Source organism: Balearica regulorum, chromosome 14 (genome assembly GCF_011004875.1).
Source record: "Balearica regulorum gibbericeps isolate bBalReg1 chromosome 14, bBalReg1.pri, whole genome shotgun sequence".
Classification (NCBI taxonomy): Eukaryota; Metazoa; Chordata; class Aves; order Gruiformes; family Gruidae; genus Balearica; species Balearica regulorum.
The window spans coordinates 11,670,462-11,698,293 of NC_046197.1; the positions used below are offsets into that span (position 1 = coordinate 11,670,462).

The window sequence follows — 27,832 nt, forward strand, 5'->3', positions numbered from 1 at the left end:
GGGGGGACGAGGGGCTGCGGACAGCGGGTGCCCCGAGTGGGCTGAGTGGCAGCGGGGACACACACAGGCGCGCGCTCCCCGCCTGACTCACGTAGATACGCACGTGTGTTCCGTGCCACACGCGTGACCGCGCACACGCACGCCCTGACACGCCACTCCGGGCGTGGGCGTGCACCGACAAGGGCGCGGGCGCTCCGCTTCGGGGGCGTGGCCGAGCGGCGGCGGGGGCGTGGTCTATCGCTGGGGGCGTGGTCTATCGCTGGGGGGCGTGTCTCGCCCCCTCCCTCCCGCCGATTCAAATTTGAAGCACGCGTTTTCCCGCCCGAATTTGTTTCCCCGCCGCGCCGACGTCAGCGCCGCGGAGCGCCCAACAACCAATGGGCGTGCGGCTCCCCCCCCCCCCGCAGCCATGGAGCCGGCGGCCACCAGCATCCAGGTGCTGCTGCAGGCGGCCGAGTTCCTGGAGCGGCGGGAGCGCGGGGCGGCCGGTGCCCGGTACCCGCCGGGCCTGGCCGAGGCCGAGCACGGCTACGCCTCTCTCTGCCCCGCACGGTCCCGCCGGGCCGTGGGCAGCGTCAGGTGAGCGGCGAGGCTGGGGCGGGAGGGGCGATGGCGGCGGCCGGTAGCGCCGGTTCTGATCACCGGGGGCTCTTCCGCAGGTCGGTTCACAACGCGCTGGAGAAGCACAGGTACCGGGGGAGGCGGGGCAGGGGGTGGGCATGCCCGTACCCCACCCCCCTCCCCGCCCCCGAGGCTGACCACCTTCCCTGCCCGGCCGCAGGAGAGCCCAGCTCCGGTGCTGCCTGGAGCGGCTGAAGCAGCAGGTGCCGGTGGGCACGGGGCCGGCCCGTCCCACCACGCTGAGCCTCTTGCACCGTGCCCGGCTTCACATCCAGGTGAGGGGGGTGAGGTGGGGTGGCCCTGTCGCCGCTCGGGGCCCTCACAGGGCTGCCCAGCTTGGGACCCTGCTCACAGCTCACCGGACCCCCGCAGAGGCTGGAGGCGCAGGAGCTGAGGGCGCGGAGGGCCAAGGACCAGCTGCGTAACCAGCAGCGGAGCCTGCGGCGGCAGCTGGAGCTGCTGCTCTCACCCGATGGCGGGGAACGGGCGCGGGCTGACAGCCTGGACTCGTCCCAGCTCTCAGAGCCCTCCGAGGGAGGTGAGTGAGGGCAGAAGGTGGGCGAGGAAGGGGAGGCTGCTGGGGCCTGACCCGGCCTCCTCCTGGTGCCCAGAGGATGCCGAGATAGAGGTGGATGGCACGGTGTTCGGCGGGGACCTGCTGCCCGGCTTCGGCACCGGGAGGGACCACAGCTACTCCAGCCCCCACAGCCCCGCATCCTGATGGCACCTGCTGCCTTCCCCGCACTGCCTGCCCGCCTCCTTCCTGCCTGCTGCTGCCAGAAACAGCCTCTGCCAGCCTCATCCCGGCTGCCTGGGTAAGGGGCCATGGCTGGGGGCAAGAGCCTGGCTTGGCCCTCTGCTGCTGCTGAGCAGCACCGGCAATGGCGCACGCAGGGCTGGCACAACACCCGCTGTGCACCGCAATGCACTGCAAGAGGTGCTGGAAGAGGCCCTGGCTGCCATGGGGACACCCTCCCGCCTCCCCCTGACACCCCAGGCAGGCTGGGGGCCGGGGGCTGCCTGGCAGGGGTGTGGGGCAGTGCCGTCCCCAGCAGACACGGCTACAGGAGGGCTCTGCTGCCCCTGGAGAGCCAGGAAGAGGAAATGAGTGCATTAAGTAACCTGCCTTCGTGCTCCCGCAACCACCTCCCTCTCTTGTACATACCCAACACTATTCTAGTAAAAGCACTTGGTGAAGCTCCTGCCTGCGTCTTGCCTGTGAGCCCAGACCCCTGGCAGCGGGCTGGACCCCCGGAGCAGTGGGCAGTCCCAGGCTCTGTTCTAATCAGGCCAGCCCCAGGCCAAGTCAGAGGTGGGAGTAAATTCTTTAATGATAATTACATCTCAGAAAGGATCTAACAGCAGCTGATTGTCAGACTTGTACAGTTTGTTTAAAAATATAAAATCTAAGGAGGTTCCTATCTGTTCTGGTGCAGCCGGTGCCTGCCTGTGCCCGGCCCCTCACACGTACTGCTTCTTCTTGGTGGCTGCCTTGCTCGCCAAGTCCTTGGCTTTCTCTGTAGCAGCCAGAGCTGTCTCCTTCGCTTTCTCGGTTGCTTCCTTGGCTGTCTCCACCAGTGTTTTGGACGGAGCTTCTCCTGTAACATGGAAGCTGTTAACCCAGCCCCAACAGGCCCCTGCCCTGCCCCAGCACAGGAGTGCTGGCTGATGCAAGCTAGCCCAGCCCTGGCCCTGTCACCTTGGGATGGAGGTGATTTCCCCACACAGGGGGAAGACGAGCCCGGCACTCCTGACCAGCGTGCGTCAGGGTATGTCGCAAAGGGGAACTGCAGGCACGTGACTGCTGCTGCGTTACATCCCCCTCCTGCCTGCACTCCACCCCTGCCTGGCCCTTTAAGTGCTGCCTGGCTGCTCAGCTCAGGAAGAGCCGGTTGTGCCAAGACATGGGGGCAAAGGCAAGGGACAAGGATTTTGCAGTCGGATTAGTTCAAGCCACAACCTGCCTGTGGACTGGAGTGTTCCCAGTGTGACCTGCAACTCCAAGAGACCTGTCCCAGTCAGGCCCAGCCTGCCCTTGGGTGCTCACCTTGCATTCTTGCTAGCACGTATTCAAATCCCTTGGTGCTCTTGGTCACGTTGCTTTTGAACCTGGCCAGACCAAATTCCTACAAGGGAAGAGTCAGTGAAGGTGCGAGCCTGGCTCCCTGGTCACACGCAGCCCCTGGGGCTTCGTCCCAGCTTGACCAGTCCCAACACCTGGTGGGCTCATGCCCACCAGCAGCAATGGCTCTGAGTGCCTCAAGAGGATGGGGGGGACAAAGGGGGGAAAACAGCACAGGGAAGGGGTAGAGCAGGGGGAAGCTGCAGCTTTAAGGCCTCTCCGAAGAGGCAGGGACAGTGCTGCTTGAGCAGCTGGGAGTGCTCACCTGGACGGCCCGTGAGACGCCAAACAGGCTGGAAGAGACCCAGGCTTCCCGCTTGACCTCAGTCCAGTTGCTGTTCTCCGGGTTCACCTGGTACACGCAGCGCTCCTCCACCACCTGCATGAAGCACAACCCAGTTGTGGGCACGGCCCAGTGCCTGCACACCCAGCTGTGCACCTGCCCACGGACACCTACCATGAGACGTGCGTGGTTGATGTTCCAGGTGAATGTGGTCATGGTTCGGTTCTTAGGGTCCACGATAGAGTCCTCCAGGATGTAGACGGAGTGGGCGACATTGGCTGGGAAGAAGCGCTCCGCCCAGCGGGGCATCCGGTTGGTCTTGGTCAGGAGCCGCCGGGAGAGCAGCTTGTGGTCCGCCGTCACCTCCCGGTGCACGATGTCTTCGGTCAGGACATGTTTGCTAAAATAGGGAAGAAAACATCAGGCCCTGCTCCCGGCCATCACCCCCCCCCCTCCCGGGGCTAGGAACCAGCAGGCACTGCAGGGGACGGGAAGAGGGCGGTGGTTTTAAGGGAGAAGGGGAGCCAGGAGTCCTCGGGAACCACTGGTGTGGGGTTCCCATCCCAGGAGACTCTGCTGGGGGACGAGCAGAGCTCCGTCCCCGCGGGGAAAAGGATGGGGGGAAGGCACAATCCCACGGGGGTGGAGGACACGAAGCCCCGAGGACCCTTGGAGCGGCGCGGACGGCCGCGGCCGATGCCGCGGAGGGGCCCGGGGGAAGCCCTGGGGTGGGGGGGAGCCGCAGGCCCCGGCGCACCTGTAGGGGTTGGGGTAGCGCTGCCAGAAGGCGGCGAAGACCTGGTCCCAGGGCCCCTTGAGGACGCCCAGGCTGGCGCAATACTTCCCCATGGGCCGCCGCCGTTCAGGCCCGCGCCGCCGCGCCCGTTCCGGCCCGCGCCTGCTGGGCGGCCGCCATGCGGCCTCTGCCCGCCGCCTCCGCCCGCCCCGCCCCGCCGCGCACTTCCGCCTCGCCCCTGCGCACTTCCGCCTCTAGCCCCGCCCTTCCCCGCCTCGTCGCGCGCTTCCGCCGCGCCGGCCCCGCCCCGCCCGGTTGCGGCCCCGCCCCGCGGCGGCGGCGGCGCGAGGATGAGCGGGCGGCGGGTGGACGCCAAGGTGGTGCTGCTGGGGCAGGAGGGGGTGGGCAAGAGCAGCCTGGTGGAGCGCTGCGCCCACCGCCGCTTCCGGCCCGGGCCCTACCAGAACGTGAGTGACCGCACCGGGCACCGGGCCTGCAGTCGGACGGTGTCGTGTGTTGTCGTGTCGTCGTCCCCCCCCCCCCCGCCCGCCCCCCGCGTCCCCGGGATGGTCGCCCCCCCCCCATGTCGCCCCCCCCGCGTCCCCTTCGTGTCCCCCCCACGTCCTCGGGCCGGTGCCCGCCGCATCCCCGGTCGGTCCCCTCGTTTCCCCACCGCGTCCCCGGCGTGGTGTCTCCCGCGCCCCCGGTGGGTTTCCCCGGGTCCCCGGGCCGGTTCCCCCCGTGGTCCCAGGCCAGATGCCCCCCGCATCGCTGGGCAGGATCCCACCACGTCCCCGGGCCGATCCCCACCGCTCCTCCCGCTTCTCTTCCAGACGATCGGGGCCGCCTTCGTGGCCAAGGTGATGTCCGTGGGGGAGCAGACGGTGACCCTGGGGATCTGGGTAAGCGCGGGGGCGAGGGCTCTGCCACCGCCCGGTGCCGTCCCCGGCCACCTCCGTGGCACCGGGACCCCCGAGACCCGCCGCCCCCCCCCCCCCACCTGCTGAGCGCTTCCCTGTGCCCCCCAGGACACGGCCGGCTCAGAGCGCTACGAGGCCATGAGCCGCATCTACTACCGCGGGGCACGGGCCGCCGTCGTCTGCTACGGTAAGGGCCCGGTGCCAACGGTAAGGGCCCGGTGCCGCGGGAAGAGGAAGGGGCCGGCGGCTGTGAAGGCTCCGGGCTGGGGTGGGTGCTGCAGACTCCGGGCTGGGGTGGGCGCAGAAGGGAGGGGCAGACCCTCACCCCTCTCCCCCAGATCTCACCGACAGCAGCAGTTTCCAGCGAGCCAAGTTCTGGGTGAATGAGCTGCAGAACTGCGAGGAGGTATGGCCAGGCTGGGGGGCCGGGGGGGCCTTGCCCGAGGGGAAGGGGAGCCGGTGGGGATGCTGGGCCCGCGGGCGCGTCCCTCCCGCCGTTCTGCCTGCCGCAGGGCTGCCGGATCTACCTGTGCGGCACCAAGAGCGACCTGCTGGAGGAGGACAGGAGGAAGCGGGGGGTCGACTTCCATGATGTGCAAGACTACGCCGACGGTACGGCTGGGCACCGCATGGGTCCGGGATGCTCGTGGCCGGGCAGTGCCGGCTCTTCCCAGGCTCCCACGGCACCAAGGGGGTGGGGAACGAGGGGCTCTGCCCCTGCCCTGGACCCGCAGCAGATCCGGTGGCTCTGCCAGGGACCTCCCTGGGCATGGCATGTCCTGACACGAGTGGGCACGTGGCCAGCTGGGCTGAGGGGATGGGAGTGTGGAACTCTGCCTTGGGCCCCTGCCAGCCTGCTGTCGGCAGCCGTGTTCAAGGGGTGACTGGGGGGGGAGCCGAGCCTGCGGGGCCATGTCCTGCGCCTGCAGTAGGCGCTAACCCGGACCCTCATTTCAGAGATCAAGGCTGAGCTCTTCGAGACCTCCAGTAAGACGGGCCAGAGCGTGGGTGAGTAGCCCCATCGCTGCCGGCTGTGGCCCCACCCAAGTAGGACCCAGGGGGGCTCTGCTCGCAGTGGGGCTGCCCGCACCCACCCTGCCCGCTCTCCCCCCAGACGAGCTGTTCCAGAAGGTGGCCGAGGACTACGTCCACTTCACCGCGTTCCAGGTGATGACAGGTGAGCAGGATCCATCCCTCCCCAAGCACCCCTTCCCTTGCTGGAGGGCGCATGTGCCCCTGGGGACAGTGCGGAGGACAAGTGCTATGGGGTCTGACAGGGCCCTTCCTTGCCCCCACCCTCTCTGGGGCTGCTGCGGGCCCATGACGGGGGTTGTCCTGCGAAGCTCTGGCCCCGTCGTGCCACCTCTGTACCTGCTCAGAGCAGACTCAGCTTGGCACATCCCCCCCCACCAGGCTGCGGGTGGCCTTTGGCAAACAGGCAGCCAGGACCCTTGCCCGGCTGCGGCACCGGCGCTCAGCTCTGTGCCAGGCCTGTCCAGGCACGCTCACCCCAGCTGCGCCTCCAGCTCTGGGCTATGCCGTGGCCACAAGCGCCGCTGCTTCACTGTGGGGGCACCAAACCCCTCCCCGAGGGACCTGCCAGGGCCTGGTCCTGGGACCAGCAGCTTTTGGGCTCCATGTGGCACGGAGGTGTGGACGTGCTGGCAGCTGCCTGCCCCTGCTGTCTTCCAGAAGAGAAGGGCGTCGACCTGGGCCAGAGGAGCGGCGCCTACTTCTACAGCTGCTGCCACCACTGAGACCTCCTGCCAAAAGGGATCCACTGCTGCCAGCTGGGCAGCTGGCATGTGCCGGACTCCGGTTTTTTACCTGCTGTGTTTTAGCTGTATGGGCCCGTCCGCAACGCAGCAGCGGTGCGTGGCCCCATGGACTGCTCTCCTCCCAGTGTGTGGAGTGGCAGAGGGCTGCTGCGCGGTGCCGGGAGCCTCCTGCAGCGCCGGGAGCCGCGGGCCGTCACCCCTGGGGACCCTCTCCCTGCCACCTGGCATTTGTGGGAGCTGCTTCCCCAAGTCACTGCTGTGGCCCAGCGGCGGCCATTAATTTATTCTCTCTTGGAGATGCTGCCCAATTCTTCGCAGATTTAAGCGTCTTCTCTTGAGGTGTACAATGTAAATAAAATGCATTGTGGTCTGAGCCGTCCCCCTGCCTGCGCCACTGCTGCACGAAACCATCAGGGCTCTCCCGTCCCTGCCCTGGGTGTCTGGGCACAGCCGGGCTCCCCCTGCTCAGCAAGACAAACCACAAAAGGACATCGAGAGTAAAGTTAAACTTTACTTTACAGTAATTTTTCTTCTATATACAAAGAATTACAGTACATGTTCTGGGAGCACCTGGGCAGGGCAACCCTCTTTTCATTGTAAGTTTCACATACACAGCCAACAGTCTAAGGGGAGCAAATGAAAGTAATCAATGGTCCAAGACTGTCCCCTCTCCCTCTTCTAAAAATAATATACATGCTGGAAATATGTAGGTTTCTCTCACCCGCTCTGGCATCCACACTTAGAACCAACAGACTAGTCCCGGCCAGGGCTGAGCACTCATGTGTCCCCCATGCAGTGCGTGTCCTGGCCACCGCCTTGGCCGGGCACCCTGACTCCTGCTGCGTCTCCCTCCAGCCAAGGCTGTGGGATGGCACCCCGCGGGTGGCAGATCTCTGTGAGGGAGGAAGGCAGCGCGGGGCTGCTCGCACCAAGGCTTCCTCCCTCTCCGAGCAAACCTCCTGGTCACAGCTTCAGCGCAACTTACGTCGCTGCCACGGGTGGCCCCCCCCCCCGGCACCCCCAGCTTAGCTGGCAGCCAGGACCCCAGCTGAGAGCGCGTGGCACCAGAGGGGACGTTCAAAGCCAGGTGTGGTATCCGACACGTTTGGTGTCTCACAGGTGAGCAGGCTGGGGGGCAGAGAACGTGGCACCACGGTTAAGCAGGGCTGGGAGTGCCGCTGCCAAAAGGCTTCTGCCCGTCATAGGGAGAGCTGCTCCCTGCCTGCTCCCTGCCTGCCTGTGCCAGCCGCTGCCAGCACGTCTGACCTCCTCCCACCCACATCGGCTGGGGCCACCCTCAGCTCTAGCCGTGCTCCAGCTTGAGCCTCCCGGTGCTGCTGCTTTTCCTTTTAACAAGTTCCCAGTGTCTAAAAAAAAAATACACAAAACCCAGTTCCTTGAAGTCAACAACTTGGAAACATCAGAAAAAAAACAAAAACTGAAACCAGCTCAGTACCAAACGGACACAAAGAACATGCAGTTAGCGGACGCCTGCCTTGCTTCACGTGGCTCCACTTGCTCCCTACGCCCACAGGGCCCACTGGCACGCTGGTTTGAGTCTCAAAACCATCATAGATCGAAGGAACTGAGTCACGCCTCATCCTGTTTCTGCCACAGGCACTGAAGCCCAGCCCCAGCTATTGGGGGACAGGATTCAGCCAGCGAAGAAACCTCCAGCCTGTGGGCTAGGAGCCGTGAGTCCAGCCCTACTGTGCTAAGCTGCCAAACGGTTTACAATAGCACCACAATAGCCCAAGTGCTTCGCCAAGGGCAAACTTGATTAAAACTTTACCTTGAAATAGGACATAGCAACACCCATTTCTCAGATTTCCCTAGGAGGTAGATTCAGTGCTGTAGGGACTGTCCATCACCACCACTTCTCTAGCCCAAGCTCACGCACGCCGTCCCCCTGCACTGGACTTGGCTTAGGTTGCTTTTGGAGGACCCGGAACAGAAATCTGCCTTTTCCCACCTCCCGCTAAGCGAGGATACTGCCATCCCACAGGCGAGAGTCCCGCTGAAGCCAGGCAAGTGGCGGAGTGGTCCCCAAGCTCCAGCATTCCCATTCCCCAGGCCCTGGGAGCCCCGAGCACCCGGCCGTGCTGCTGCAAGAGGCACAGCCTCGGCTGCAAGTGCTGCCACCGGCATTATCACTATCACAGGGGAGTAGTTAGCGCAGGCAAAGCCCAGGCGATCACTGCGTGAGCCCTCGCCAGCCCCTGCTCATACTATCAGAGTAGCTGCACGGTTTGCCACTTTGCTTTAACACTCGCTGGCTGGCAAAGGCTGAAAGCCTTATCAGTAATTTAGGGCAAAGCACATTACAAGCAGGTTACAATTACGGTTATTCCAAACATCAAGCAAAATCAGAAGTTAAGGCTGAAATTAAAAATGAACAGAAGGTGTTGAAGGTCTGAGGTTTCTCAAACTCCCTTTGCCCTGTCACAACGCTGGCTGCAGTGTCCAGGCAGGAGCAGCGCACATTCACAGCGTGCTCAGGATAAACCGCTGCCGAGATGCATCAGGGTTAGGGCTGCTTTTTTTTCCTTTTTCTTTCCTTTTTTCTGTGAAACTGAGCTGAAGCTCTTCTAGCACCCTAAATCCACATCATCCCACCTTAGTATGTTACTGTCCTTTAGATTCAACCATCTCTCTCATCTGAATTTTAACAACAGCCACACCTTCAAAGCGAAGCCCGTGCCTGTGTGTGGGGTTTAACCCTGAATTAGAACGCATGCTCCCACAGTACCACCTGGATACTCTGTGCATTGAAATTAATCTGGTTTTTTGTAGGTTTTTTTGTTAAATAAGAAAAGTTTTAACTTGAGAACAGCAATAAAGCAAGCTACCACGAGCTAGTTAGTATGTGAAGATGCGTGGTAGGGGATTATCCCTTACAGTGGTCGCTTTTCTGCCTGACTCACCAGAGCCCTGGCTGACAGCAGGCACCAGCCCAGCAAGCTGGTGCAGATGGGATGAGCCATGCAGGATGGGCAGATGGCAGCCAGTGTCTGCTTCCCTCCTACCCATGCATCCTGCGGTGGTTCCTCCCTGGCAACCGTTGTTCTCTGCCTGGGCAGGCAGACCAAGTCCCTGACCAGGCTGTTACCCCTCACCAGAGCTCCTCCATCTCCACTGTAGAAATCCACCACTGAAAAGGGTCCCACCAAGAGACAGAGGCCACAGCCGGTGAGCTCAGCCCACTGCTCTGAGCAGGGGCAGCCAGCCCATCCTGACAGCAAGAATATTGACAGCAAAGCATTTGTATGGGAGCAAATCCTTCATCCCCTTCAGAACTGGGAAGGGGGAGCCATTCCTACAAGTGGGAATGCGCTCATAATCCTGGGAAGTTCCCATGAGCCTCCCTGGGACAGCAGGGAAAGGGACACAGCTCTGAGCAGAAATAATTACACCCTTGATTCTGCTTCTACAACTCTCCACAACAGTGAATCAACACCAGAGTCGCCTCTTGCCCACATTGGATGCAATTATGCCTGACTGTCAGTGGCCAGGTGATCTGATCCCTCTAACACAGTAAAAGAGCACTATGGCCTCAGCCACGGCAAAGCTGTTCACGCTCTTGGCCAGCTCCAGCCTGGCACAAGGGCTCAGGGCGGCTGGAACAGAGCTGCAGCAGTCTCTCCCACAGGAGTGGTCTGCCAGGGGTATGTGTTACGTGCAGCTTTCCTCTACATTAAAAAACCCCTAATGATTCAAACTGGCTGAACTCTGAAAGCAGCAGTGAACTGCAGAAAATGAACCCAACTACGCTGGTACAGACATCTTCCCTCTCCCCTTCCAAGGCAGTGCTACCACCTGCCACCAACAGCCAGAATCCCCTCAAGCGCTGAAGAAGCCCGTATTTCCTTTGTGAGTGTTGTGTTGCCTGGAGCCGTTTCCCACAACTCACCACCGATGAAGGCAGGCTGGGCAGGGCAGGGCTGCCGGGACCTATCTCCATGCCTGGTCAGGCCTTGTCTGCCTTGTTGGTGACCCAGCACTGACAGCCATTCCTGACAGGACCACTACTCCCTCTGCAAGCCCCACATATGTCTGAAAAGCCCTCCTGATCTGACAGAGCATTGTCCAGGGGCCCAACAAGGGCAAGGAGGGAAGAGCAGCTTGCTGGCTTCCTCCTTCAATGACACTTCCAAACACCAACTTCACTGAGCAGCCTCCCAGCTACGATGAAGTCAACTTTCCAGCATGTAGCTGGAAGGTAGCGAGCCAGAAACCTGGATCCTTGTGGAAAAGGCATAAAGGGAGACAAGAAGAGAGGTGGGGTACGGTCAGACGCAAGGAATAAGGCTGTGGGTTTGAAATGCCATGCAACGGTTCAATCCACGTTCACTGTTCAAAACAAGCTTTTGGGCAAGAGCCTGCTGTGTGAAAGGCTGCTGCTGCCGTGAACCTCACTTTGTGACCACATGATTTATAAAAGTTTTTTTTTTTTTAAAAACCTGCATTTACGAGAATTCATTGAGAACTTCTCCATTTTACAGATTTAAAAAAGCCTGCACCAAAAATATTCACAGTTTATTTTTCATGAAACAAGTAACTAGTTAACACGTGACAATGCGAAGCGGAGGTGGACAGAGCAGTGCAGATACCTTTCTGGTTACAGCTGTAGCTGGCTGGGCAGCTGGCATGGAGGTAACCCTACTTACACAATCTACATGACTAAGTCCAGCTCATGGGAAGGCCTATAAATGTAAATTCAAGATTTATTTTCCTTCTCACACATGATAAATACTTAATATACTGAACCTCATTACCATTTTTTAAATTTTGTTTTAAAAAGTTAATGAATGCCCTTAGATTATCTTCTCTCTCAATGGCTCTGAGGAGTTGTCCTGATTCCCTTTGTGCAGGAGTCACGCAGAAACACAAGCTGCTTGCATTTCCCCAGTTTCAGCAGCAAGCAGGAACTGACCTGCCAGTCTTCCCGGAAAAAAACAACATTAAACAGTAAGTTTCCATAAGCCATAAAGCTTTTCAAAGTCGCTAGCTATTCTACAAAGGATCTGAAATGATTTGGACTAGAGAAGAGATGCACCATAGCACTGGTAACGTCCCCTCATGCCCAGCACACCCGGCCTTTACAGCAGGATGTTGTCTTGGGGTGCGTGCATCAGGAAAGGAGAAAGGATCAGGATTTATCTTGGTACAAGCGTCTGCCTCCCTTCATAGAGAACTGCAAAGCTCAGGACCATCTGCTCTGGGAGTAGCAGGCACTTGCAAGCCAGGTGGGAACAAGGACCTGCTCCCACATCAGAGTGAGAGGGTCAGCCTGGAGCCAAACGCTCCCTTTCCGGGGAGGGACGTGCGGATCTGCCTGGAAGGAGGATACACTGGAGCTGTGCAAGGGTCTGGTGGCGGGCACGGAGATCCGAGGCTGCGGCACCCGGATCGGCGGAGCTCAGGCAAACCACAGAGGTAATGTGTTGTGAGAGTGGGAGAGTATGCTGGTCAGCAGCGCTTCCTTGGCAGGATACCGACCCCATCCAGCCCAGGCAGGGCCGCCCAGGGCTGCTCATCCTCCTCCTGCCTGTGAGAGTGGCAGCGGTCGCAAGACACCACTCTGCAGGTCCCTGGGACTCTACCGCTTGCCCCAGGAGTACTGCGGCCAAGCAAACTTCTGCCTCAACACTTGAGTAAATGGCTTTCAGCAGGCCTAGTCTGGACACCAGCCTGATGACCACCAGGTACAAAACATCTCCTTAACTGGGAAAGGGAGAAGCGGAAAAAAGAAAGCCAGCCAGCTGCTGGAGCCCACCGTGTTCCAGTGTGAGAACTACTATTCAGTTGGAAGAACACACACGCGCACACACACACGCACACCAACACAGTCCAGTTAATTCAAGTCTCCTTTGGTTGTAGAAGAGTTAAGCCAGAAGCTACCCAAGGGGAAGGTGTCGAGATGGGTCTCGATACAGCTACAGCACCCTCGCCTCTGTGCCACACAGCAAACGGCACAGGCTTCGCTTGCAGCTCGGCAGTAGGTCCCGCTGCTGGGAAGACCAGGTATGATGCGAACACGTCCTGAACACGTCTGAGGCAAGGGGAAAAGACTGCTCAGTCTGCTGGCTCATGGTGACAACAGAAGTCAAGAAGAGACTGCATGGAAATTTGAAAGGGAGCACCACCACCCTGCCAGGGGGGTGCTCAGCACCTTGGGGAAACCCACTCTGCCCTACTCTGCTATTGCTGCTTTATAGGTCACAATGTTTTCAAGTGCAGGAAACACTCTGCATGTCCTGTGCTAAAGGATTAAGACACAAGAATGAAAAAAACTGCAGGATGGCTTCTTCCAAGATCTCTCTTTTCCCTGATCTCCTTCAGATTCCTCGTTTCTCAGGCCTGGCCAGTTGCAGCTTTGTACAAAGGAGCCTGAATGGATATTGCCTATTGCTGGAGAAAACTGCACTGAGCGAGTGCAGTGGGCTCCTCTCTGAGCTCGGCTGGAGATGATACCTGTCCTTCAGTGAACCACACACGCAGCATGTCCCAGTGAACGTATGGACGCACCTCGCAAAGCAACACCCTGCAGGGACAGAGACCTGGGCAGACGACAGATAAACCCCTTCCCTGCTTCTGCAGAGTCTGGCAAGGGCGTACAACCTGACTGCTCACCGCCTGATCCCCGAAACATCTCCAGTTCCAGGGCAGCCTGACTGATCTGCTTCCTCTAAATACAGTAACAAGAGCGAGGCCCCTAGTTGTACCTGGGAACCCGCCTACGAATCAGACCTGGAGCTCGAACACGCTGGATCAGTAATGTGACCATTTCAATGGAATTGGAGATTTTTACCCAGAGTGGACTCTTTATTTCAGCTTTACCATTTGTAAAAGGAAGAGAAAAAGGTCACGGATGCTCTCTCCCTTCGGCTGGGCCACACTCAGACTTAAGTGAATGTCCTTGCTCATGTCACCAGAGAATATGGATGGGATGTGCATGGGTTAGGGGCTGGGCTCAGGGAAGTGAATAAAAAAAACAAAACAAAGATTCCCCTCCCTAAACATTAAAAGACTGAAACCTGCCTCCCGTATTCACCAACCTCACTTTGGCTCTGAGTCGGCCAACTCACGACAGACAGAATCCTGGTTACGGGCTAGCGCTGTGTTTTGTTCAGGCAAAGGGTCCTGCCCCCGAGGCGTCTGTGCTTTTCCACTCAGCCAAGAAATCTGGTCAACTGTCTGAATGTTTGTAACAAGCCACTGCATCTGCTCCGGGGGCACCGGCGCTTCCCTGGCTGGCCGAGGGGTCTGCTCAAATGCACGCAATCTCTCTGATGTCCAAGGGGTTTGCTCTGCGGGGGCTGAGGCCACTTCCCAGCCAGGCTGAAGGGTCGGCTCTGGTAGTTTCTCTGCTGTCCGGGGAGGCTGTTCTGCAGGCGTCAAGGCTTTTGCAGTGGACCAGTGGGTTTGCTCATGTGTCTGTAGTTTCTCCGTAGGCCAAGGTACCTGTCCAACATGTGTCACCACCTTCCCAGCAGACCAAGAGATTTGCTCGCCAGCTAACATGGTCCTCTCTTTCTGCTGGGGACTCAGCTCCACAGCCGGGGCTCCCCTCTCCTTCAGCTGCGCGTTCTGGTCGACGGGCCGTAGCGCCTTCTCCGACAGCAACAGCCTCGGAGCTGGGGGCTTGTCCAAGGCTTGAGGTCGAGGAGCCACGGCAGCAGTCAGCTTATCTGATGCCTGAGGCCACGGGGCTGCAAGAGTGAGGGGCCTCTCCAAGAGCTGAGGCCGAGCCACCCCGGAGCTGAGAGCCTTCTCCGGAGGCAGGACCCGCAGGGCCCCGGAGTCAGCAGCCTTCTCCAGAGGCAGGGGCCGCAGCACCCCAGGGGTGAGCACCTTCTGCGTGACCGGGATCCGCAGGGCCCCTGAGCTGAGAGCCTTCTCCATGGGCAAGATGTGTGGTGAGCGGGAGCCAGGAGCCTTCTCCGGAGGCAGGGGCCGTGGCACCCCTAAGCTCGGAGCCTTCTCTGTGGGCAGGATCCGTGGCATCCCCAAGGCAGGAGCCTTCTCTGGAGGCACGGGACGGGGTGCCCCAGAGCTGGGAGCATTCTCTGTGGCTGGGACCCGCACCGCTCCTGAGAAGGAAGCCTTCTCTGGAGGTGGGGGCCGTGGCACAGCTGGTCCAGGAGCCTTCTCCACGGGCAGGATCCGTGAGACCGGAGAGCTGGGGACCTTTTCAATGGGCAGAGGCCACAGCACCCCAGGACCTGGAGCCATCTCCAATGCTGGGACCTGTGGCACCATGGAGCTGGGAGCTTTTTCCACAGACTGAAGCTGCGGACTCTGGGCAGAAGCTTTGTCCAACGGCTGAGGCTGCTCAGTCGCAGGAGACTCATCTACCGGCTGGGACTGCAGGGTCCCTGCCATGGCGAGAAGTCTGTCCGACAGCTGAGGATGCAGGCATTTCGTTGGAAACTCATCCAGCAGCTCGGCCTGCTGGATCCTGGTGTCAATGAGAGACTTGTCCGATAACCCCAAAATCCCAGGGGTGGCAGGAGGCTCATCCGACAGCTGGAGCTGCAGGGCACCAGCACTAACAAGTGACTCGTCCGATGACTGCGGAGTTCCCGGAGGAGATTTACTCGGCAGATGAGGCTGTGTGGCATCACTGGAGGACTCGTCCAGTGGCCACAGCACTGCGTTGGAGGGAGGTTTGTCAGGCTGCTGAGGCCTCAGCGCTACGATGATGGGTTGCTTCTCTGACTGCAGCCTTAGGGACAGGGCAGCCTGGGGCCTGTCCGAAGGCTGCAGGCAGAGTGACAGGGTGGTGGGAGGTTTGTCCGAAGGCTGCAGCCGGAGTGAGAGGGTGGTGGGGGGTTTGTTGGATGGCTTCAGCCTCAGTGACAAAGTGGTGGGGGGTTTATTTGATGGTGGCAGTCTCAGTGCCAGGGTGGCGGGTGGTTTGTCTGGTGGAGGCAGCTTGAGGGCCAGGGTGGTGGGGGGCTTGTTTGATGGCTGCAACCTCAGGGCTAGGGTGGTGGGGGACTTGTCTGATGGAGGCAGCCTCAGTGCTAGGGTAGCGGGGGGCTTTTCTGGTGACTGCAGTCTGAGGGCCACAGACTGAGGTAGGCTGTCCAGAGGCTGAACACTCAAGTCTGTGTCTGCAGGTGGCTGCTCTGGTGGCTGGGCATCCTCGCCGTTAGCCAGGGCTTCTATGGGAGGCGCATACTCACGAATTTCTCCCGGCTCTAGAGGGTTAGGCCCGCAGGGATCATGCTCTGTGCAGCATAAACGTCCATCCAGCTTGGAGATGAAGAGCATGCCTTCCCGGTGCTGCTTGCAGAAGGACCTGGGGCACATCTCACAGAAGGAAGCTGCTTCCTTACCACACACATCACACTGATGCCATGGGCACTCCCATTTTCCTGCAACACAGACACAGGAGAAAAGACATAGCTTAGGACGGGTACAAGGGGAAGAGACAAGGCCTGCTGCAAAGGAAGTTCAAGGGAGAGTGGGAACACCCCATAATACTCCCACACAACTCTACATACATGTCCTCCTCAGTTTCTGCCATAGCTCCCAGGCTTGACAGGCAGTTAACAGGAACCTGCATTCTTGGAAGCAACAAGGGAAATGATATTCATGACAAACACAAGCCACACCAGGTCAGACCAAAAGCCCATCTGGCTCCAGCATGACACTAACTGATACGGGAACCTAGAGAAGAGCAGACACCCCCAGCTTCAACATCTCTGTGGCTCTCATTTCCACAGACAACAGTGATATCCATGTGTAATACACCCAATGGACTTTTTAAGTAGATACTTCAAGTTCATCTAAGTCATTGTTAATTCTAGGCCAACAACCTCCCTTCCTGTTTATCAGAAAGAAGAAGTGAGAGGGCAGTGATCACAAGGGAGTAAGTTTCTATTGTCTCTGTACCCAAAGGCACTGTCCTTAACCTCTGTGTATGGCCATGATAAAAATACTGCTTTTCACAAAGCCAAGCTGCTCCCCGAGGAGCTCTGTGTCCACACTGAATCTATTCACCATCAGTATCAACACCATCATGGAGGAAAAAACCAACGTTACAGTTCAGAGGTTGTTGTTTTTTTCACTTGTAGATGACCTCACTGGTTCAGTTCCCTGCTCCTGCAGCCAAGGCTGCTGCCGTCTCTACCAAATGCTTCTCACCAGTTCATGGACACCAGGAACAGGGAGACCATTTGCACTCAGGGTACACAATGCTGAGTCTCTAACCTCTCACCACAGGACCAGCACGGCCGCCTTTCCAAATATGCCTCCTGCCTCCACGCTCCCCCAGCACCCCATAACTCTGTGGCCCCCCAGCTCCCTGGGGCCAGCCTGCACTCAGAGCACAAGCGATGACAGAGTGTAGCCGGGCCAGAACACTTCCCAGCCTTCCTGGACCAAACCCACACATCTGTGGCTTTGGCTACCAGCTCTTTTCCAAGGAGGCTGGAAGAGAGCGCGACTGCAGCATGGCAGTACTGAGCAGCTGTGGGCGTTTCTCCATGCACTTGTGCAACATCAGCTTTCCACTCCCCTCTCTCACGCTGCTTTTCCCCCGGGGTTGAAGACAACACATATCATGTTTTTCCCCTCCTTTGAAGCCAGTCCAAGGCTTCTGTTCCACTCTCAAAATACGTACACTGCTTTTCTTTGTCTTTTCCACTTTTTCAGCATCCTTTTCAGAGCGGAGGTGTTTAACACTACACGTGGTTTTCCCCCTTCCAGGCTCACAGGCTGTCGCTGCTCCCCCTGCACCACCAGCAACCCAGAGAGCCACGCTCAACACTCACTTTGGCAACTAGAAAGACTCTGAGACTATTATTATAGAGGTCATTTGTACAGATGGAAAATAAAATAAGTCAAAACCTGCCAGTATGTTGAAGGAAGGATAAATCCTATCAAACCACTCTAATGGTCTTTGACAGGATAAAAGGACTAATGAATAAGCAGCCTCTCTCTCCAGAGACAGCCCGGAGCTCTCGGAAGTAAGATCACACAATTAGTAACATGTAAACAAGCAGGAAATTCCAATTGCTCGATAGCAATGCCAATGGCAGAGGAAACATTTGAAGTAAAAAGTGCTGAACCTTTCATGTCCTGCATGATACTCTTAGGAGCAGGCTATGAAAATAACAGCCTATGTGTAAAAAGAGTAAAATGGCTACAACTGACTGAAAATCATTCTGAAAAAAACAGCTATTAATGGTCTTCTGACAAACCGAGGGGGCATTTCCAATAACTTCCTTCACGAATCTAGTTCAGTCTGTATTTTAATTTAAATTTCTGGAAGCAGAACAGTAAATACGCTTAAAGAAACGAGTAGATAACAGGAAGGCTGTGAGGGACTGCAAAATTCAGGTTAGACAGGCTCAGAATTTAAACTGGACAGATGTTCTTGCACCAACAAGGTGCAATTAAATAAAGACCAGTGCAAAGCAGGACTGCAGGAGGAAGAAATAAAATAAGTATGTGAAAAGGATCAAGAGCAGGACTCAAAGATGACAGGGCAAATTACAAACATCACATAAACATAAAAGTTATTTTTGCAAAACAAGTAAAATATCATTTCCTGAGGAATTTTATGTAGAACACAAAATATAATTATTCTCTTCTGTTGGTGTTAGCAAGCTCTCGGCTGCAATACTGTTAAAATACTCTTGCTACTGCAGTTCTAAAAATATGTAGGCAAGTGGGACACAGTCCAGAGCAGACCAAGAATAATAATTTTACAAAATAAGAGCTGCAAGAAGAGGCTGTGTTTGTTTAAGAAGGAAAAGGACTAAGGAGACAACAGTCTCCAGGCACGTAAAACAAAGGGTTATCGGAGAGATGGCAATCCTTTGTTTTTTCAAGTCAGGCTATTAGGAGAAACTTTTCAAATGGAAAGCAGGGGAACAGGCCAAAGGCTGGATTCTTCTTTACTGGAGACTTTAAAGCACTGCAAAAACCTGCCAGGATGTTACAGCGCCCTGTCTCAGCACACAAAAATGGAGAGAAAGGTGATATTTGGGATTGACTCACCCCGAATGATGATGTTCCACAGGAATGACCTTTCACATTGCTGTTGTAGTGCTTGTTCAATGAGCAATCCAAGCTCTTCTGCATAAATACCCTATTCTCCCCCAAAACACATGCAGACACATAATTTCTGTCATCTATAAAATATGCTATGAGCCCTTCTACACCTTCTGCCAAATTACAGCTAGAGGTTCCGAATGCCCGGTTCTGGCTCCCTGTGGCGTGCTGACAGAAACACTCTGTTGCAGTGACTCTCCTGGCAGTTACTTTCAGAGACCACTTGGTTCCATGTTTCTCAGCCTGCCTCCAACGTGATCAGAAAACACTGTACATAATTACTAATTATGACAATGCTTACAGTATCGAATCAAAAGATTTACAGCACCCTAAACAAATTATTTCAATGCAGTTGCCTTTATTAACCAAATTTATTGTCTTAGCAAAAACCCCTAAATTAGGTTTGATGAGTTATTTGTTCTACCTAAGAACTTGTCATCTAGTATTGATATTCTTACTATTTAATTCTTTGGCACTTGACCTCGTATCAGCTTTTCCAGCCTCCTTGCCTGGCAGAAATCAGGCTAACTGGCCTACCAAGACTCAGGTCAAGCTTTTTTCCTTTCTGAGCATTAGTTAAACCTGAACACTCATTAAAGGTCTCAGGGACTCCTTTAGTAACCAAGACAAACTGAAACAGTTCCCCTCAACTAGCTCCTTTACGACTTTTAAATGCAACTTAAATCTTTTCCCCCAACAGATGTTACTTTACACCTCCTGAGCCACTAACAAACTAGAAACTGTTTTATCACTCATGCAGGAGCCTATTTCTCTGCACACAACTAGAAGTACTTTTTGAATATTTTTTCTTTTTATTTCAAATTTCTGCCCTCGTTTCACCCATAACTACGATACACTTTGATACCGTTCTCTTCCTTAACTATGAACTCATGGATATTCAGACATCTAACACATTCTTCTGGAACTCCCATTTTCCATCAGCACTTTTCCTCACCATTCAATTCATTCAATTGTCTTCAACTTTGGGAAAACAGCCAATCTGAGGAACCAATATCTCAACTATTGTTGGGACTGTCCTCTGCCAGACCCCAAGGATGGGGTCAGCTCACAAGCACTGTTTCCTACGCAAGGACCAGCTCTCCCTTCAGTAATCAATTCATCTTTCTGCAGCCTCAGTGGGGTGCAAACCAGGGTTGTGTTGTGTGGGCCACAAAGTCTGTTTAAGTGAGTAAGATTTCTCTAATTTTATTATGCTGTGAAGTGAGTGCAAGGTGGTCAGCAGCACCTGGGACACCTCAAGCCAACATCGTGACCCAAAGCAGAGTCCAGCTGTGCGGGGCACTGACCTGCAGGTCTCTTGGTCAGGTTGAGGCAGTCTGCGTGGTACACTTTGGGGCAGCCTGGCTTCTTACAAGAAACTAGCTGCCCTCCATCCCCACAGCTGAAACACTCGTCCTCTCGCTCCTTCATCACCTCCGCCTGCGACCTGCGCTTCATCTGTGGCCGTCTCTTTAGCTTCTTGGACTTTTCCTCGGTGAGGGTGGGTTGGCTCTGCGGGTGAGACAACGTCAGTTAATGCAGGTCTCTGCCCCTTCCATCTGTTCCCTTCCTGCTGCAGTGGAGGTAACTGCAAACCCCATTAAAAAAAAATCCCACTGCCAGCCATACCTGAAATATATGTAGCATCTCTACAATGCTTCTTAATATTTGGCAATCAGTTTACCATAGTAAATAATTTTGTTTTTTGGGTTTTTTTTCTTTTTTTTGTTATTTTTTGAAAGAGCCTGGAAGCCCTGCACCAAGGCCTGGTTAAACATAGAATATATATAATTAGCAACAGTACAATGAGGAACCAAGGGCTGACTGGTATCGCTGAGCTCATGCCACTTCTCACAGACTCTTCAGGTCCTCAGTCAAAGCAGTAGAGTTTCCTTGCACCCATGACTCTCACAAGTAGTCTCTCCCAGGCCTTCCTGCACTGTTGGATGTTCCTCACCCCTTTCTTCATTTTTAGTCTGAAGTTATTTGCAATCGGTTTAGATCTATTCATTCTTCCATCAACACTGCTCTTGTTCTGCAGTTTTTCTCTCTCCTTGAAGTAACCACTGGGATACACTCTCCTTTTCACAAACCACACACTTTCACAGTCTGCACTTCCAACCTTCCTAATGGCTTTGCTCTGCCTCTACTAAGTTTATTTCTCCCAAACACAAGTTACAGAATTATACACACTACTTCATACAATGCCTCACAGGCCACGTACAATGACATTAACACTTCTCCAAGAAAGTGGGAAATCCCTCCCAAACCACCACCCGCATTTGTCTTTTTCATGGCTGTGTCACCACAGCAGCTCAGTCCTGCGGTGGCCAAACTGCACCACAGCTCCTTCTCCGCCATGACTGCTCATCAATGACCTTCTCGTTGCAGATTTGTTTCTGCTATTACCCTCCAAATGTGTGCCCTGGTGTGCTGAATGACTTCATGCATCCTTTATTCTGCATAAATATTGGCCGCTATTCTCATCACTCTCTTAATCAAGATTAAAAACAAAACCACCAAAAAATTTTAAAAACCTTTGTCTCCAGACCTACAATTTCAGAGTTCGGCAGCGGTGGTTATCCAGCTGTCCCACCCACCTGTGAGTTACATTTCTTGATTGTTTCCTTCCCCTTCAGATGTGGATATTTCTGTTTTAATACCATCATTCCCACTGACAATGGGGACAAGTCGGGCCTTTCTTATCACTGAAAATGCAGGCAGTGAAATCATTCCACCTAAACTATCCCGCCTATTCTCAGTGACTAGTACCTTGGCCATCTAATTACAAAGAGAACAAGAAAAACCTTTCACAGCTAATTTGAATTTCTAAGCAAGGTCTAACAGCTGGACTAAGCGATTCCCACTTGCTCACTGCAGTACAATAGACTCCCAAGTATTCTTCCACACTCCCAGTCAGAAAGGTCACTTTTAAGAGTGAACTTGAGTATAATCAGTGAAGTTCTGTCTTGCTGTATCTTCAGGAAGTTTAAAAATGCATCTATTGTGGGCTGAATTTGAAAAAAAAACCACAAAACCCCCTACAAAACCCAAGGTACTGTTTCTTGGGTACTGTTTCTTAGCCCATCTCATCAAGATGGAATGAGTTGCCTCAGGCATCACAATGGAACATTAATACCAACTAAAGGGCACCTTTCTCTCATTTCCACTATGCAACCTGCAATTTCAGGGCAAAAATGACAGTCAAGCCATGTATAACACAGGAGCAGCACAAAATCAATTGAACTTTCAATCTCAACCCAAAAAAAGAACTAAACACACCAGATGTGTAATTCACCTCATCTGTCAACTTCAGAAGACATCAATTTTTTTTTTTAATCTTAAATTAATTTTTTCTGCAGAATGAAGCTCTCTGGAGAATTCACAAAACCTTCCCTATATATTGACAGGGCTTAACAACTGTGCTGCTGGAGCTTTTAACCCTTAACTGTGGGTAAGCAAGCGGCCGGTACCCACATGCCAGAGTAGAGGGATTACAGACTGATTCCGTGAAGCTCTTGAAACACAAACCAACAGCTGAGACATAGATTTAGCTGGTGACAGCTGGGAACTCAGCCAACTGCTCCTGTTATTTCCTTTTCCTGGTGAGAACCACCTCACACAAGGAGGTAACTGAAATCAATTCTTGTTACTGCAAACATTACAGTCACAAAATGAAACTCTCAAAAGTTGGTGAGTTCTAAAAGCTAGTGATTTTTCTACTACAGATATGGCAAATTTCTTATTCCTGTCTGATGTGTAAACTTCAGTTGCTTAAGCCATGATAATACGCAGACAATTCTGGAAAAAAAAATTCTTTCATTTACTCTTTTGGTGTAAAATACAATTTCCTGTCATTATTTATAGCAACTCTAATAATTGAGGTCTAAGATCTGCTCTCTCAGAATGAAAACTCTAATATTCAACCCCTTTCAAGCAGCAGTTCTCATGGCCACACTGAAATGAGATACCCTTCCTGACATCTCTGCAACAAATGATACACATCTATGCAAAGAGATGATTTGGAATAACAAAAGCTTAAAGGAGGCATCATACCTTTGGCCGTACTCCTAGGAAGCCACTGCAATTTGGGGCACCGCATTTACAAACGGTCTTTCCGTTTCCCAAACACTCCAGGTTGTAGTTGAAAGTCAGCTCAGTCCCTGGCACAAAAGCAGATCAAAACCGAGCAAGTTGTAATGAACAGTGGGGCAGAACTTCTTACTGCTGAAGTAAAAGCACTTTTGAAATATAACTACACAAATGACTGCCACAGCTATGCAAGGATACCAACCATTAATCTCCTCATAGATTTGTATGGATTGAAAATTCAGTGCAACCCCACACTCCCATCACAAACTACAGCCAAAAAGGGCATTCAACCCCACGTGCAGCGTGCTTAGTTCCATTTCTTGACCCTGTAAATTATAACTGTGAACCTCCATTTCTACCACGGATGTATGTGTTTCATTGTATCAGTGCTGGTGTTAAGTCTCGTGACTGCCTATGTGAAAACAAAATTTAAGCATCTTTCCAGGAAGCTACAAACCCTCCCCTTTCCTTACAGAAACACTCCCACGCTTTTAACTGCAGGTACTGACAGAGTGGGGTTCCTTACCAGCTTTGATATTTACAATTGCGAAGAGCCCGACCCGAGTATCGCCGTTCACACACCATTTCTGAGTCTCACAGTTTGGCTGGCAACAATGGTTCATGAATCGCGCGTAATTGCCCTTTGGCCCAGCATCAATGATTCGATCCTGGAATTGGGGGGGAAAAAAAAACAAACCCCAAAATGGAAAAAAATACATTTAATAAACTGTCATTTCCTACTCAAGTCGTTGCAACCCAGGTACCAGTATACCAGGAAAGCATTAATCAGTAGTGAAAAGTATGACATCAGAGGCATCTATGATGCTTGCCAAGCGCCTGAGTCCGTACATATGTTTTAACCAAGCATGAGTGACAGGTTGCCTGGACAAATGACAGACACCCAACCAGTTTCCACACACTTGATGTGTCTGGTCGGGGCTGGCAGGTCATACAGCAACACAGCCTCCTGTACAACATCATCTCCCTCTACACAGACGCACGGGCTCCTGAACAGCCAGGAAAGCGTTACTGCTGCTCTTTGTGAAGTTAGCTCTCCCTGCAGTGTCAGTACTGGATGAACACTACACCAGCACACTTCCAAGGCAGCATTTGTGGTTCCAGACCCCAACTTCTGCTTAAAAGCAAAATAACAGTTCCTATTTCTTGTACATCAATGTGTAGAAGGAAAACAGGAACAGTATGTAATGTGTGAGGTATGAGGTATGCTTCTGTATAGCATGCTACCATTTGTTAGACCGCGTTGGAGAGGAGAGGGCAGCTGCAAGTTAGATTTGGTTTTGTAATAATAAGGGAGATATTAGCACTTGTATTTGCCCTTGCTCCCACCCATCAGCCAGACAAGGAGAACAAGATACAATCAAGTGTGAATTTCCAGCAAGAGGAGAGAACCAGAAAGCAGTCATATCGATATCCTGTCCCCTGCTCGACAGCTTCTTCCCATGCCTGCTTTCATGGTCTCCTAATCCTTCAAAGGTTGAGTGACAAAGTGTGGAAAGCGGCTGACAAAACTATTTACCTCTGAAAGCCAGGACCAACAACCTGGCCTCCAGGATCCACTGAGGAGTCTGTGGGTGTAACAAACTCCACTCCTCTACTTAAATCTGTCAGAACTGGGATCTGAACTTAAATGAAAGTCTCATTGTGCCTGATACTTCTGAGGTTCGATGCCTTCTCTGGCACACACCAGTCCAGTTCTGGACTCTTCAGGGTTCAGCTGCTGGGAAGGATCTCGAGATTACCAAATTCACCGTATTATGCTAAAGCAGGATCTACGATCCTCAGTCAATTGCCCTCAACCAATTGCTTCACCTCTTCTGAATAAACTCCAAAGAAGTCAGTTCAGACTTTCCTTCCAACACTACTCTCCAACCCAAAGCTTCTCTACTGTATGTTAAGTCCATTCTTTTAGTCTTCTTTCTAGTGGAAATGCAGACCAGCTCATCAGCAACTCTTAGCACCTTTTTACTTGCTGGAGAAGACCACTATCATGTCTTCCTTGCAATCATTTTACTTCTGTCTAGGATCCTGGCAAGAGAAATTCCTTCCACATACCTTATCCAGTGTCAACATGTAGAAATTGGTGATGTCATGCTCCTGAGCATAGCGGATTCGGGCTCGGCACTCCTCTTCATCAATTAGCTCCCCAACATACTCATTAACAAATTCGCCCTGCCAGAGAGAAAACAAGCTGATAAGACGAGACAAATTCCCTCCAGGACGGAAGGACATCCACCTTTGTGCTAAAACTCAGTTCCTGCTTCCTTTCTGGAAAGGTTTTCATAAACATCTTCCTCTGTGCTTTGTAGCCAGTTTGACCTATAATCTTCACTAAGAGCCCTGAATCATACAGCCATTTCACATGCTCAACAAATTACTTGAACTAAATTAAACAAAGCAACAATGGTCATCAGATTATTCTTTGTGCTATGGAAAGAATTAACATCAGGGACAGCATAAAGTTAACCACAAGCAAAGCTCAAAGCGCTGCGTAACTGCATTCCAGCTGGAAAAAATATCCCTTTGGGGACCAACCACACTGAGCAGCATGATGCACCTGGGGCACCTGCTCCTGCAGTGAGTTCGTGGAGTTCCCCTGTAGTGAAGTAACACAGAGACCGTATGTCAACCGTCAAAGGGATGCCCAGCTCTCCTCCGCTGGGGCTGATAGGTGCCTCTTAAATAACTGAGTTTTGCTGTTTCCAGACAGTCTGCTGGCAGTGAAACATGACAGGTGTATGGAACGGCAGAGAGATCCTTTAATCTGTATCACAGCAGGCTGCAAAGCCTAAGCAGGACAGACTCACATTTTTCCTTCTGCTATCAAGCCCTCTCCCACAGCATGTTGTCCCTACTCCGTTTTCAGACATTCTTCTCCTACTATGCTAATTGTCCTCTGTTTCACTTCACCCTTTTTTAGCTTTGGGGTTCTCTTTGCTTTAACATTCTTCCTTCTTCATTCAGCATAGACGTGTGTCTGCAGAACTACTGTTCTCTGGATTTAAAAAAATATATACAAGTGTTTTAGTTGGAGATACCAGTTTCAGCAATAGCCATCTCCAAGACATTACCCTTTTCTAAGAGCCAAACCCTGGTTTCAGTTTCTGATAAAAGATTCTCATGCTGGAAAAGCCTGGCTATTCAAGAATGGAGGGGAGGTATAATCCCTGTTCCCCATCTGGAAATCCTGAGCACCATCTTCAGGCCAGTGTTCTGGTTTACCCAGAAATCCCATCGTCCATACAAGCAGACAGATCGAGCAATCGTCTTTCTTACCCTGTGGGACATCAACATGCAAACCATTTTCTTGGTTAGCTGAGCCAAAACATTCTTGTCAGGACTAAAACAGTTAAATTCATCCATTTCTTTCCTAAATGGCATTCTATAACAAGAAGTAGTCTTCAAATTATGGAAGTTAGTAATTTTTCAAATCTGTTGAAACCAACACTGAGCAAGAGAGAAATGGCAAGAGAAAATTACATGCAGAAGCAGAGTACGTACCTTTCTGATGTCTGTTTTGGCTTGCAAACCCCAGCCTCGTGCCAGCGTGCGGAAAATTTGTACCTCGGGATACTGCCGCTTGGAGAAGCACTGGTTCTGGCAGCGCTCCCCAGCAGGGCAGACCATGGGGTGGCATTCATAGAGCAACATGCGATTGATGCATTCGGAGTCCAGGCCACATGGGTTTTCATCTGTTGGTTTGCAGTTGCAACGTGGTATCTCAGACAGGTCTGCGGTGAAGATCTGCACCTTACCCACCGGCCGGTTCACCTTGAATGCACACAAAAGATGTTAGCTTTTAAGAGCAACAGATCATCATGATAGTCATTTCTATACTCAACCCTTGCCTAAGAGATGACAGGCCGCAGTGCGAGTTAAGTTACAGCAACGGGTAGGAGAACACAAGTACAGGTACGTACGTACTTCTGGGCAAGCTATTTCAAGAGGTATAGGGTTAGAGGAAAGAGCTGGGGAGGATGCAGGTCCTCCATTAGCATCACCTGGTGCAGTGTGTATTCTGTGACCCCGGAGTGGGGAGAGGCTGCAAGTGTCCCCCTCCCATCACTGCTGTGCCTGCAGCCAGCCCAGGTGGCCCAGCGCTCTACCTGGCTGCACACCATACCTGCGACCGACACCAAACCATTTTCTGCGTGAAACAGCACCTTCTCCAGTCTCTGAGTGTCAGGTCCTTTCCCTTAGCTTTTCCTTACAGCCCCGGGTTTTGGATCTGTTACCTTCAAGCTGGTTTTGCTCTTGGCTGTCACTACAATAACCAGGCTGGCACGCCTGTGGCAGAGTACGGAGGGCCTACCTACGCACCAGGCCACAAGCAGTCAGCTCCCTACCCAACTGTCCTGCAGATGTAAATGAAAGAAAAAAAACAGACAAGGCTGGGGTTGGAAGGCCCAAAGAGGAGCTCAGAGTTAAGCCAAGGAGCTCTCTAAAAACCGCTCTGGAAGGAAGCAGAGTGCAGCACCAGTTGGAGAAGCGACTGGCATGTCTGTGGCACGAGCAGGGTCCTTGGGTTTTGGTTAAAGGCAGCGAACGCTGAAAGGCAGGCAACAGAGAGTCAGGACTTTGGAGAGAGACACTGAAGAAAAGCTCCTTGCTGCTCTTTGCCCAGGTGAGCAATACCAACAGCTCCCTTTCCTCTCCCAGAACACAAAGGAGAGGATCATTTAGCAAAACTATTCCAGCCCCCACGCAATTTATCTAGTCCCACCTACAGAGCAAAGTTTCTGGTCACCTGCAGAGGCTGTCCGAGCCCTTTTCCTCCTTCTTTGTTTAAAAACAAACCTTGCAGAACCCCCAGATTAATCTCTTCAACACACAGTCTTCCCTTCCTCCTAGTACTGCCTCCCACCTCCCTCATCACTCTGGTGGTGTCTGCTGCTTCCCACCTCTTACTCAGACTGTTAGCTCATCACCTCGTTAAGAGTGATGAGATTCACAGAGTTAGGACCACCCACCACCAGGCAGACAGATGTGTCCTTGCTGGCTCGGGCAGTACCACTCCAAGCGACCACAGCGTCTGAGCGCAGTGCCGCTCTCAGCACGCACACACGCGTGCCCAGCAGTCCTGCCCTACTCTCCGAGGCACTGCTGGTACAAAACCAGCTCCAAACCAGGGCGATGCTTGGAGTAGCCACAACCATGATGAGATGAAGGATCCCAAGTGTATTTTGAAGCAAC

General features: G+C 53.6%; 4 protein-coding genes across 6 annotated transcripts in view; 2 read left to right on the forward strand and 2 right to left on the reverse strand.

Annotated features, from left to right (window-relative positions):
- Positions 1 to 336: 336 nt before the first annotated feature.
- MXD3 (MAX dimerization protein 3) lies at positions 337 to 1,794 on the forward strand. Its single transcript, XM_075766860.1, has 5 exons — positions 337 to 579; positions 660 to 689; positions 782 to 896; positions 994 to 1,159; positions 1,233 to 1,794. Exons 1-5 carry the CDS (start codon positions 410 to 412, stop codon positions 1,340 to 1,342), a joined length of 591 nt encoding a protein of 196 aa, XP_075622975.1. The 5' UTR covers positions 337 to 409; the 3' UTR covers positions 1,343 to 1,794.
- Positions 1,795 to 1,927: 133 nt separating this feature from the next.
- Positions 1,928 to 3,990, reverse strand: PRELID1 (PRELI domain containing 1). The gene is made up of 5 exons (XM_075766857.1): positions 3,784 to 3,990; positions 3,201 to 3,426; positions 3,009 to 3,122; positions 2,669 to 2,747; positions 1,928 to 2,219 (listed from the first exon to the last, which is right to left on the reverse strand). Exons 1-5 carry the CDS (start codon positions 3,873 to 3,875, stop codon positions 2,083 to 2,085), a joined length of 648 nt encoding a protein of 215 aa, XP_075622972.1. The 5' UTR covers positions 3,876 to 3,990; the 3' UTR covers positions 1,928 to 2,082.
- A 52-nt stretch (positions 3,991 to 4,042) lies between these two features.
- RAB24 (RAB24, member RAS oncogene family) lies at positions 4,043 to 6,833 on the forward strand. 2 transcript variants are annotated; one of them, XM_075766858.1, is made up of 8 exons: positions 4,043 to 4,229; positions 4,596 to 4,664; positions 4,791 to 4,869; positions 5,021 to 5,088; positions 5,195 to 5,315; positions 5,640 to 5,690; positions 5,797 to 5,859; positions 6,375 to 6,833. In XM_075766858.1, exons 1-8 carry the CDS (start codon positions 4,113 to 4,115, stop codon positions 6,437 to 6,439), a joined length of 633 nt encoding a protein of 210 aa, XP_075622973.1. In that variant the 5' UTR covers positions 4,043 to 4,112; the 3' UTR covers positions 6,440 to 6,833. The 2 variants fall into 2 exon arrangements, with proteins under 2 accessions (XP_075622973.1, XP_075622974.1); XM_075766859.1 differs by having other exon boundaries at positions 4,046 to 4,229; positions 5,195 to 5,294.
- A 118-nt stretch (positions 6,834 to 6,951) lies between these two features.
- NSD1 (nuclear receptor binding SET domain protein 1) overlaps positions 6,952 to 27,832 on the reverse strand; it is a 65,341-nt gene continuing 44,460 nt past the window's right edge. The window contains exons 18-24 of one of the 2 annotated variants that reach the window (XM_075766840.1): positions 26,141 to 26,410; positions 24,695 to 24,811; positions 23,148 to 23,289; positions 22,586 to 22,692; positions 19,837 to 20,041; positions 13,519 to 15,843; positions 6,952 to 12,512 (exon numbers count right to left, since the gene is read on the reverse strand). In XM_075766840.1, the coding sequence (XP_075622955.1) occupies positions 13,520 to 15,843; positions 19,837 to 20,041; positions 22,586 to 22,692; positions 23,148 to 23,289; positions 24,695 to 24,811; positions 26,141 to 26,410 (3,165 nt within the window). In that variant the 3' untranslated portion in view covers positions 6,952 to 12,512; position 13,519. Of the gene's footprint in view, positions 15,844 to 19,836; positions 20,042 to 22,585; positions 22,693 to 23,147; positions 23,290 to 24,694; positions 24,812 to 26,140; positions 26,411 to 27,832 lie in introns of both variants that reach the window. The other variant, XM_075766841.1, reaches the window with a different exon arrangement.

Excerpts from the sequence above, each read along its gene's own strand:
- MXD3 (XM_075766860.1), top strand. The coding sequence starts at position 410 with ATGGAGCCGGCGGCCACCAGCATCCAGGTGCTGCTGCAGGCGGCCGAG. Across the intron at positions 580-659 it reads CGGGCCGTGGGCAGCGTCAG|GTCGGTTCACAACGCGCTGG; the intron begins GTGAGCGGCGAG and ends GCTCTTCCGCAG. Across the intron at positions 897-993 it reads GTGCCCGGCTTCACATCCAG|AGGCTGGAGGCGCAGGAGCT; the intron begins GTGAGGGGGGTG and ends GGACCCCCGCAG.
- PRELID1 (XM_075766857.1), bottom strand. The coding sequence starts at position 3,875 with ATGGGGAAGTATTGCGCCAGCCTGGGCGTCCTCAAGGGGCCCTGGGAC. Across the intron at positions 3,427-3,783 it reads CGCTACCCCAACCCCTACAG|CAAACATGTCCTGACCGAAG; the intron begins GTGCGCCGGGGC and ends TCCCTATTTTAG. Across the intron at positions 2,748-3,008 it reads GCGTCTCACGGGCCGTCCAG|GAATTTGGTCTGGCCAGGTT; the intron begins GTGAGCACTCCC and ends CTTCCCTTGTAG.
- RAB24 (XM_075766858.1), top strand. The coding sequence starts at position 4,113 with ATGAGCGGGCGGCGGGTGGACGCCAAGGTGGTGCTGCTGGGGCAGGAG. Across the intron at positions 4,230-4,595 it reads GGCCCGGGCCCTACCAGAAC|ACGATCGGGGCCGCCTTCGT; the intron begins GTGAGTGACCGC and ends CTTCTCTTCCAG. Across the intron at positions 4,870-5,020 it reads GGCCGCCGTCGTCTGCTACG|ATCTCACCGACAGCAGCAGT; the intron begins GTAAGGGCCCGG and ends CCTCTCCCCCAG.